The sequence below is a fragment of the Anolis carolinensis genome, chromosome 2, assembly GCF_035594765.1.
Source record: "Anolis carolinensis isolate JA03-04 chromosome 2, rAnoCar3.1.pri, whole genome shotgun sequence".
NCBI lineage: Eukaryota > Metazoa > Chordata > Lepidosauria > Squamata > Dactyloidae > Anolis > Anolis carolinensis.
Window position 1 is genome coordinate 190,992,270 of NC_085842.1, and position 9,810 is coordinate 191,002,079.

The 9,810-nt window shown below is 46.5% G+C and overlaps 1 protein-coding gene across 1 annotated transcript; it reads right to left on the minus strand.

Moving 5' to 3' along the window:
- Nucleotides 1-7,308: 7,308 nt before the first annotated feature.
- LOC134296431 (uncharacterized) lies at nucleotides 7,309-9,515 on the minus strand. The gene is made up of 2 exons (XM_062971388.1): nucleotides 8,517-9,515; nucleotides 7,309-8,393 (listed from the first exon to the last, which is right to left on the minus strand). Exons 1-2 carry the CDS (start codon nucleotides 8,709-8,711, stop codon nucleotides 7,341-7,343), a joined length of 1,248 nt encoding a protein of 415 aa, XP_062827458.1. The 5' UTR covers nucleotides 8,712-9,515; the 3' UTR covers nucleotides 7,309-7,340.
- Between the last annotated feature and the right edge of the window lie 295 nt (nucleotides 9,516-9,810).

A 9,810-nucleotide genomic window follows, 5' to 3' on the forward strand; every position in this document is an offset into this window, starting at 1 on the left:
ATGGATAAGGGATACTCACAGAGGCGGTTCAACCACCAGGCCAACTAGGCAGTTGCCTGTGATGCCATCTTGTTGGGGGCGCCATCGAGGCAACTCCTGTCTCCTGCGGCCTGCCTCTGCCGTTGCGCCTCCCTCTGCAAGGAAGGAGCTGAGGTCGCTGCTTTGGGGAGCAGAGAAATGGCGTTTCTCTGTTCCGCAAAGCCCCAAGTGCCTTCCTTCTTGCCAGGAAGGTGTTTGGGGCTTTGCAGAGCAGAGAAACCGCCAAATGCCTTTCTGGTGAGGCCTTCCCCTTCCGCCCAGCGCTCCGGCGAGCACCGGGCAGCCCAGCACTCATTGGGTGAACCAGCGCTTGCCGGAGTGCTTTCGCTGGGCCTCCCAGTGCCCACGCTGGGCCTTCCAGTGCTCACATTGGGCCTCCCGGTGCCCAAGCTGGGCCAATCTTTGGGGCCTTCAGAGATTATGAGGTAAGTGGTTTATATATCTGTAGAAGGTCCAGGGTGGGAGAAAGAACTAATTAATCACCTTGATTAGTATTTATTGGCCCTGTGGCTTCAAGGCCTGCTTTCTTCTTGCCTTGGAGAATCTTTTTTTGAGAGGTGTTAGCTGTCCCTAATTGTTTACTGTCTGGATTTCTCCTGTTTTCAGAGTATTGTTCTTTATTGTCCTGATTTTAGAGGGGTTTTTTTTAATGTGGTGGGATGACTCCCATTACTGGAATGTAGCCATTGAAGGCTATAACCTCTTTCACAGAAACAGAACAAAGGGGAGAGGAGGGGAAGTAGCCCTATATGTCAAAAACATTTATGTTGCAGAAGAGATGCAAGACTGCAATCTGGGAAACCAGCTTAAAAGCATCTGGATAAGAATCAAGGGAACCAGGACTCAAAAAGATCTTGTTGTGGGTGTCTATTACAGACCTCCGAACCAGGGTGAAGAACTTGATGAAGCCTTCTGTCAGTAGCTGACCAAACAGGCCCAAAGAAGAGATGTAGTAGTCATGGGCAATTTCAACTATCCTGATATCTGCTGGAAAACAAACTCGGCCAAGAGTACAAAGTCCAACAAATTGCTTGCTTGCCTTGCAGACAATTTTATGGTCCAGAAGGTAGAAGAGGCAACAAGGGGACCGGCTACTCTCGATCTCTTGACAAATGTGGAGGACCTGATCAATGCAGTTGAAGTGATCGGATCCTTAGGGGCAAGTGACCATGTGCTCCTGCAGTTTGCGATACAAAGGAAGGCCGAAACAAAAAAAAAAGTCAATCCTGCATTCTGGACTTTGGGAGAGCTGACTTCCAAAAAATGAAGGAAATACTGAGCAGCATTCCATGGACCCGTATTGTACATCTATATGCACATGAATAGGGTTACAGAATCCTCTAGGAAATAAATGATCCTCAACTCAAGAGCACCAAATAATATCTCCTACATTCACAGGTAATAGGAAAGGAGGGAGATGATTCTATAGCAGGTAAGCAGCACACTATTAATCAGGAAAAATGCAAGTTTTTTGTCTAATGTGTTTTGAAAATTCCATGCTCATAAATAAGGTGATGAAAACACTGGAGGAGTTGGAAGAAAATTATAGGTGGAAACATTGATAAATGGCTTGTAACACCAGTAAATAATTCAAAGTGGAAAATAGTGTCTTCTTTTTAAAAAATCTCAAAACCTTTTGATAAATAAAAATAACTAAAACAATTCAAAGGTAAGTATTTTATGCATTATGACAACACGAACAATAGTGCTACAGATTCATTGAATCATAGAATCACAGAGTCAGCATTACCCCATCTTCCTCTCGCAGAAGCCCTATTGCCTCCTTGTTTTTTTCTTTTCTACCAACGCAAGCAAATAAGCCCTTTTTATTGTTTTTAATGTCTCTGGCAAGCTTGAGCTTGTTTTGCACTTTAGCCTTGCGAACCTTTTCCCTACAGGAGTTGGTTATTCGTTTGAATTCTTTGGTGATTTCTCCCCTTTTCTGCTTCTTGTGTATGTCTCTTTTGAGTCTTAGGCCCAGTTAGAAGTTCTTTGGACATCCATTCTGGCTTCTTTGCACTTGTCTTCTTTTTTTCTCTTTGTTGGCACTGTTTGAAATGGTTCCTTGAGTATTTCACTCTTGAAAAACTCCCACTCAACCTTTAGTATTTGCATCCATAGAATGCCGCTAGTATTTCCTTCATTTTTCGGAAGTCAGTTCTCCTAAAGTAAAGAATGCAAGTTTGACTTGTCTTAGTTTCAGCCTTCCTCCAAATAGAAACTGCAGGAGCACGTGGTCACTTGTCTCTAAGGATCCAACCACTTCGACTGCATTGATCATGTTCTCTGCATTTGTTCTATTGTTTTTGTTTTATTTTATTTTATTTTAAAAACATGTATTTACATTCAAGAGGGATTTCAGCTACATACAATAATGTTATGGTATAATAAAAACAGGAAAGCAAAAACAAAAAGAAAAATAACAATATTAGTTGTAAGTGGAAGGCAAACGCAAACCCTATCTGAACAAATCTTGCAAGAAAACCCCATGATAGGATTACTTAAGAGTTTCCTTAAATTTCAAACAACTTGTCTCAACAAGTTAGCCATGTGACTTGAAAGTACATCATCACATATCAGATGAAACCCCAGGTCTAGAGTTACAGGTCTCATAGTCACAACTATACTTTCAAGTGTCCAGATTAACAACCTCATCACAAAGGCCAGGCAAAGTGACCCTGCCTGGCTTTGTTGCCAGACAGAGTGGGCAACATCATGCGATAACCGGTGTTTGGCTCTGTCCCCAAGACAAGATGGAAGCATCCTAGGATGCTAAAATTGCCCCTTTCTGATGAGGCCCTTATTTAAGTGTTGCAGTTATAATTCTTTACATTCCAAGTTTTTGTTTTTGCTGTAACTGGAATCGTTGTGTCTAAGATAATGCTGTAGATCAGGGGTCCCCAAACTAAGGCCCGGGGGCTGGATGCGGCCCTCCAAGGTCATTTACCTGGCCCCCGCCCTCAGTTTTATAATATAATATTTTTATGTCAGTTTTAATAATATAATATATTGTATATACATATAATATTGATAAAAATATTATGTTATACAATATAATACTAATAATAATACCATATGATAATGTTGATTATATGTTATATATTACATATAATATTACAGTATAGTGGTATAGTTCAATATAGTAATATATGATGCTAATATTGTGCTAATAATGTATGTACATACAGCTGCTCTGAGTCCCCTTCGGGGTGAGAAGGGTGGGATATAAATGTAGTAAATAAATGTAAATAAATAAATAAATAAATAATTTTAGACTTAGGCTCACCCAAAGTCTGAAATGACTTGACGGCACACAACAACAACAACAATCCTAATTAACCTATCTCATTGGCCAGTAGCAGGCCAACACTTCCCATTGAAATCCTGTGTCCGTTCCTGGAAGGTGTAGGACCCAAAAAATAGGCTCACACCGCTGGTCGCAATGGAAAACTTTATTGAATCCGCCTTGCCAAGATGACTGCAAAAGCTTTTACTGCCCCTCTTCCGCTTTTCCCCTCAGTATATGGGGTTGTTGCCTCCCCCCTCCTCCTTCTCCATCCACACCTCCCTTTCCTTTTGTCCTTTCCCACGTTTGAAGACCAGACCCTGTCATAAATCAGCCTATCCCGCCAAATGGTCTCCTTCCTCTGTCCTCTTGTAGTCAGGTTGCGAAAAGACCAGCTTTGATGATGCTGTTCTTTATTGCACCCTGACATGACTCCCCCCTTCGGACGACGACCCTGCGGGGAGAGACAAAGTTCCGACAATCTAAGAACAACAGCAGCAGAATAAGCCAGGAGAAGGAAAGAAGAAGGAGAGAGAGAGTCCAACCCCCCCCCCCCCTTTCGGGATCATGGTCCAGGTTTATGGGGAAACTTTGTGTGAAACTGTTTTCTCAACTTTGGGGCTTTAACATGCTCTGCTGCTACCCATTCCGGGTGTAAGGTCTGTGAAGACCATTGGACCAAGTAGTACAGTTTCCCCCGAGACTTCTTGGAGTCTAGGATATCCTTGATTTCAAAATGGGTGTGTGCCCCCACCATAATGGGGACCGGATCTGCCCCCGGTTTACTCCATCTGTGAGTGTTTGGCGCTGGTTTCAGCAGGCTAACGTGAAACACTGGGTGCACCTTGCGCCATCTATGAGGCAATTGTAACCGTACTGTCACTGGGTTCACAACGGCCGAAATGGGAAAGGGACCAACATATCGTGGGCTCAGCTTCCGGGATGGTTGTGTGGATTTCAGGTGCTTTGTCGACAAGTACACTAACTCCCCCACTTTGTAGTCCGGTGGTGCTGTTCTCTTTCTATCTGCATATTTCTTGTAATCCACTTTGGTGGTGCGCAAGGCCTCCTGAACCGAAGGCCAAGCGGCAGCGATCTTCTCGCCCCAATTCCCTGGCTTCTCGTCAGAAGGCAACTCCTTTTGCAGTGCGGGGAATGGCGGAAAATCTCTGCCGTTCACAACTTTAAACGGAGAGACCCCAGTGGACGCGTGATCCGAATTGTTAATGCAATATTCGGCAAGTGGTAGCATCGAGGACCATTGATCTTGCTGGTACGTGCTGTAGCAATGGAGGAACTGCTGAAGGGTCTTCTGAACCCGTTCGGTGGCTCCGTCTGTTTCTGGATGGAAGGCTGTGCTCAGGGCCCTTTCAGTTCCTAAAATACCCAGGAAAGACTTCCAAAACCTCGATGTGAACTGAGAGCCCCTGTCACTTATGATCCGCTTGGGACACCCGTGCAGGCAGAACACGTGTTGCAGAAACAATTTGGCCAACTCGGGTGCCGTAGGAAGTTTCTTAAGGGCCACGAAGTGAGCTTGTTTGGAGAACAGGTCAATTATAGTCCAGATTGTGTTGAAACCGTTGCTGTTGGGCAGGTCTACCACAAAGTCCATAGCTATATCCGTCCACGGTCTCGAGGGGTCTGCTACTGATTGCAACAATCCTTCCGGTCTGCCTACCTTTTGTTTTGCCATAGCGCACACTGGGCATTCCTGCAAATAACCCTTTACATCCTTGCGTATGGTTGGCCACCAGAATTGTCTATTCAACAGTTTCAGAGTTTTTGTAAACCCAAAATGACCAGCGAGCTTGGAGTCGTGTGCTTGGGCCAGCACCCTCCCCCGAAGTTCCTCCGGTACATAGTATTTGGAACCGTGAGTCCACAATCCCCCTGTTTGAGACAGTTCATCCCTATGAGACTGGAGCCAGGGGTCTGCATCTGCAGCTAGCCTCAATTCCTGGGACAGTTCGTGTGGTTGACCACTAGGTGGGGGCTTTTCCTTCGCTGTGGCCCTTGTCTGCACCATCAAACCCAGTTGTTCTTTCGTGAACACAGTTCCGACTTCACCCAGGGCCGAATAGTTTGCATCGGGCATTCGAGATAGGGCATCTGCCATCCTGTTCTGTGTCCCCGGAAAGAACTTCAGCTTAAAATTGAAACGGTTAAAGAACTGTGCCCATCGCAGTTGTTTTGCATTCAGCCTTTGAGGGGTATGTAAAGCTTGCAGATTCTTGTGATCAGTCCATACCTCAAATTGGGCTTCGGTTCCCTCCAAGAAATGCCTCCAATGGGATAGGGCAGACTTCACTGCGAAGGCCTCCTTCTCCCACACCCGCCAATTCCGTTCCGTTTCCGTGAACTTTCTTGATAAATAAGCACACGGTCTTAGAGCACCCTCATCATCGGCCTGCAACAGTATTGCTCCATAGGCCGCCTCTGATGCATCACAATGAACCACAAAAGGTTTGTCCCCTTGGGCATGAACTAATATGGGTTGACTTGTGAACCTCCTTTTTAATTCCTCAAACGCCTCTTGGCACTCAGGCGTCCAGTTCAGTTTCGCACCCGGCGTCTTAGTCTTACGAGTCTCCCCCACTCCCTTAGTCTTTAGTAATTCTGTCAAAGGCAGAGACAGCTTGGCAAAGGCCTTGATGAACTGTCTATAGAAATTTGCAAAGCCTAGAAATCCCTGCAGCTGTCTTCGAGTCCTTGGAGGCTCCCACGCCAATACATCCTGCACCTTGGCGGGGTCCATAGCTATGCCTTTTGTGGAGATGCGGAACCCCAAGTAGTCTAACTCCGTTTTGTGGAATTCACACTTGGAGAGTTTAGCATAAAGCTGATTCTCCTTTAATCTCCGCAAGACTTCTCGAGTCAGCCTAATGTGTTCGGACAGTGATTTACAAAAGAATGTCATCGAGATATATAATAACCCCCTTATATAGCATATCACGAAAGGTCTCATTTATGAACTGCATGAACACCTTTGGACCTCCGCACAAGCCAAAAGGTAAAACTTTAAAATGGTACTGCCCAAGGTGACAATTAAAAGCCGTTTTCCAACAGTCTTCATCTTTGATTCGAATCCTATAAAAAGCCTCCCGCAAGTCCAGTTTGGTAAAGATGCGTGCCTCGCCCAATTGCGCCAACATCTCTGACATTAGGGGAAGCGGGTATTGGTTTGTGGTGGATATTGCGTTAAGACCTCTATAATCCACGACCAATCTTAGGCCGTCTGCTTTTGGCCTGAAAAATACTGGCGCTGCCATGGGGGACTGAGATGGCTCGATGAAGCCTCTCTCTATATTTTTGTCAATAAATTCTCTGAGTGCCCTTTTCTCTGGTTCCGACATTGCATAGAGTTTTGGCTTAGGTAGTTTGGCATTGGGGTCTATTTCAATTGCACAGTCCGTCTTCCTATGAGGGGGCAACTGGTCACACTCCTTCTCACTGAACACCTCTGCGAATTCATGGTAGACTCTGGGAACGCTTTCCAATGGTACCCCCTGTGACGTGGCTGCTATCGCCCCCTCTGGCTCCAGTACCTCTATGTCTTTCGGGGTACTCTCAAAATTGCAATTTCCATCCCAGAAAGTAAATGTCTCCCTTTTCCAGTCAATCTGAGGGTTTTGCCATCTCAGCCAAGGAACGCCCAAAATGACTGGCTGATGTGCCATTGTTGAAATCACAAATTGCAATGTCTCAGCATGAGAACCCATAGTCATTCTTAAAAACCCTGTTTTTTCTGTTACTGGGACTCCGTATGCTGGGGTTCCATCCAATTGTGCGAAGACTACTGGTGTCTTTAGTGGGTTTGGCTCCACCCCCAACCTGTTTGCTAGTTCGGGAGTAATTAGGCATCTCGTGCACCCACAGTCCAACATAGCATCTGCCTCTACCTGGATCCCTGTCTCTGGGTTCAACAGCCTCACTCTGACTCTCACAATGTCACAATTTACTCTTCTCAACTCACCCCCGTCGCCCTCTGGTGGTTCGATCTGTTTCCGGGCATTCAAAACAGATCCCGGTCGTTTCCTGGTAACTCCAGGTCCTCCGCTTCCTCCATCTCTTCCGCTTGAAGCTGCCTTGGGGCTAGAGCCGTTTCCGTTGCCGTGGCAGCTTTCCCTTTTGCTAGTTTGGAGTTCTGGTGGGGCGGCTTCTGGCTGTGAAGCCTCTCTCCTTTTGTCTCCACGCCTGTCCCTTTCGGACACTCTGCTGCTCGATGTCCCTCGCGGCCGCAAACAAAGCAGGCCCCCCTCCCTGCTCTCCTCTCCCTGCTGGTCGACCTTCCGCGACGAGGGGAGAAGCGCCGTGTTGCTGCTGTCGGGGGTTTGATTCTGTTGCTCTCCCTTGGACGACGAGAGATTTGCTGTTGGTCCACCTCCACGCGCCCCGCCAGCAAAATCCAGTCCTCCAAGTCTCTTGGATTTCCTCTGTGTAAAGCCCACTCGAGCACCTCAGAGCGTAAACCAGCCCTGAAATATTCCAGCTTGGTGGTGTCTGACCAGTCCCTAATCTTCCCCGCTGTGGCTTTAAATTCCAGGGCGTATTCTGACACTGTCCTTCCTCCCTGGTATATCCTTTTGAGTTGGGCCTTCGCCCTCTCCTCTGCCAAAGGGTCTTCGAATCTCTCACGGAGGGCTCTTAGGAAATCCTCCAGGCAGGCTAGCTCCCGGGCACCAGTATCATACATCTGCATTAGCCAGTCTGCAGCTGCTTCTTTCAAGTTTGCCCCCACCGTGTGGATTTTTGCGCTTTCTGAAGGGAATTGGTCCCCAAAATCCTCCATGAAGTGTCTTACGTTTGTAATGAAATAAGACAGCTGTTTGGGGTCCCCGTTGAACTTCACCCGAAATTCTCCCTTCCCAGGCATTTGGCTCCTTCCCGACAGGCCCGTGGGGAAAACTGATGCCCCCTGCCGAGGCATCTCGTCCTCATAGTCCTGTGGACCCTCCCCGGCAAAGGGACGGGGTTCAGTGCCTCTCCCGGGCAGCCCTCTCCTCTGCTCCCGTTGCTCGACTGTCGCCCTCCAGGACTCGTTTACCTGCCGCTGCATCAGATCCATCTGTCGAGAGAAAGTTTCAAACATTTTCTCCATCGCATCTAATCTCCTCTCCATCCTTCTCATCTCCGGGGCTCCCTCTCCGTCTCGCTGCCAATCGCCTCCCATCTGGATCTTCCGTCTCACCGTCACTCCCCTGCCTGCGGGTAACTGGGTGGAGGTCAGCGGCTTCCACGACGGGTCCGAGGGGTCTGTCCCCCCTTCGCTCAACGCGGGCGATGGGTTCCTTTCCTCTCTCAACTCCTCTGCACCTCGAGGGTTCGCCTGTTCTTCTTCCAGGAAGAGGAATTCCTTCATGGTTTCTCCTCCATCAGGGTTCATGCTCTCACCGGAGAGACCTTTCCTCACGGGATGAGCCGGAAAAAAAAAAAGGGAGTAAAAGCTTAATGTCCGTTCCTGGAAGGTGTAGGACCCAAAAAATAGGCTCACACCACTGGTCGCAATGGAAAACTTTATTGAATCCGCCTTGCCAAGATGACTGCAAAAGCTTTTACTGCCCCTCTTCCGCTTTCCCCCTCAGTATATGGGGTTGTTGCCTCCCCCCTCCTCCTTCTCCATCCACACCTCCCTTTCCTTTTGTCCTTTCCCACGTTTGAAGACCAGACCCTGTCATAAATCAGCCTATCCCGCCAAATGGTCTCCTTCCTCTGTCCTCTTGTAGTCAGGTTGCGAAAAGACCAGCTTTGATGATGCTGTTCTTTATTGCACCCTGACATCCTGATAGGTTTATGTTGGTTAAAATTGTTTTCATTTTAAAATATTGTATTGTTCTTTAATTGGTATTGTTGTATTGCACTACAAATAAGACATATGCAGTGTGCGTAGGAATTTGTTTGTATTTTTTTTTTCAAATGATAATTTGGCCCCTCAATAGTTTGAAGGATTGTGGACCAGCCCTCTGCTTAAAAAGTTTGAGGACCCCTGCTGTAGATTGCTGGGCTGTTGTTCATTCACTCCACCAGTCCAATTTGTCACCTCAACAGAGTGTAAGTGGCAATGTTACAGTTTAACTGGAAAAGGAGTTAGGTTATAAACTCATCATCAGACTATTATAAGTATTTGCTTGTTTTTAGAAAGATAGAATAATTACAAGTGTCCATTATAAATTGTATTGGTTACTTGTAATTAATTGTTTGCAACCCACTAGTTTAAAGTTCTGGAAGTAACCATTACAAACCATTACAATACCACTAAAAACTTTTAGGATTATCAGATATTGTGGTGTTGAGTCTCCCTGCATCTTCAAGCAAAAAAGATCTGTGGATAAATAGAAAAAGAAAGTCTGGTTTGGGGGGCAGTGTCTTTAAAGTTTGTGCACCCTTTTCCCCATTCATCCCTAGCTGGCACAAAGACTTACTGGCTCAGGATGAAAGGTCTTTGTATGTCTGTACACTAACACAGAATAAAAAAACAGGAGGGG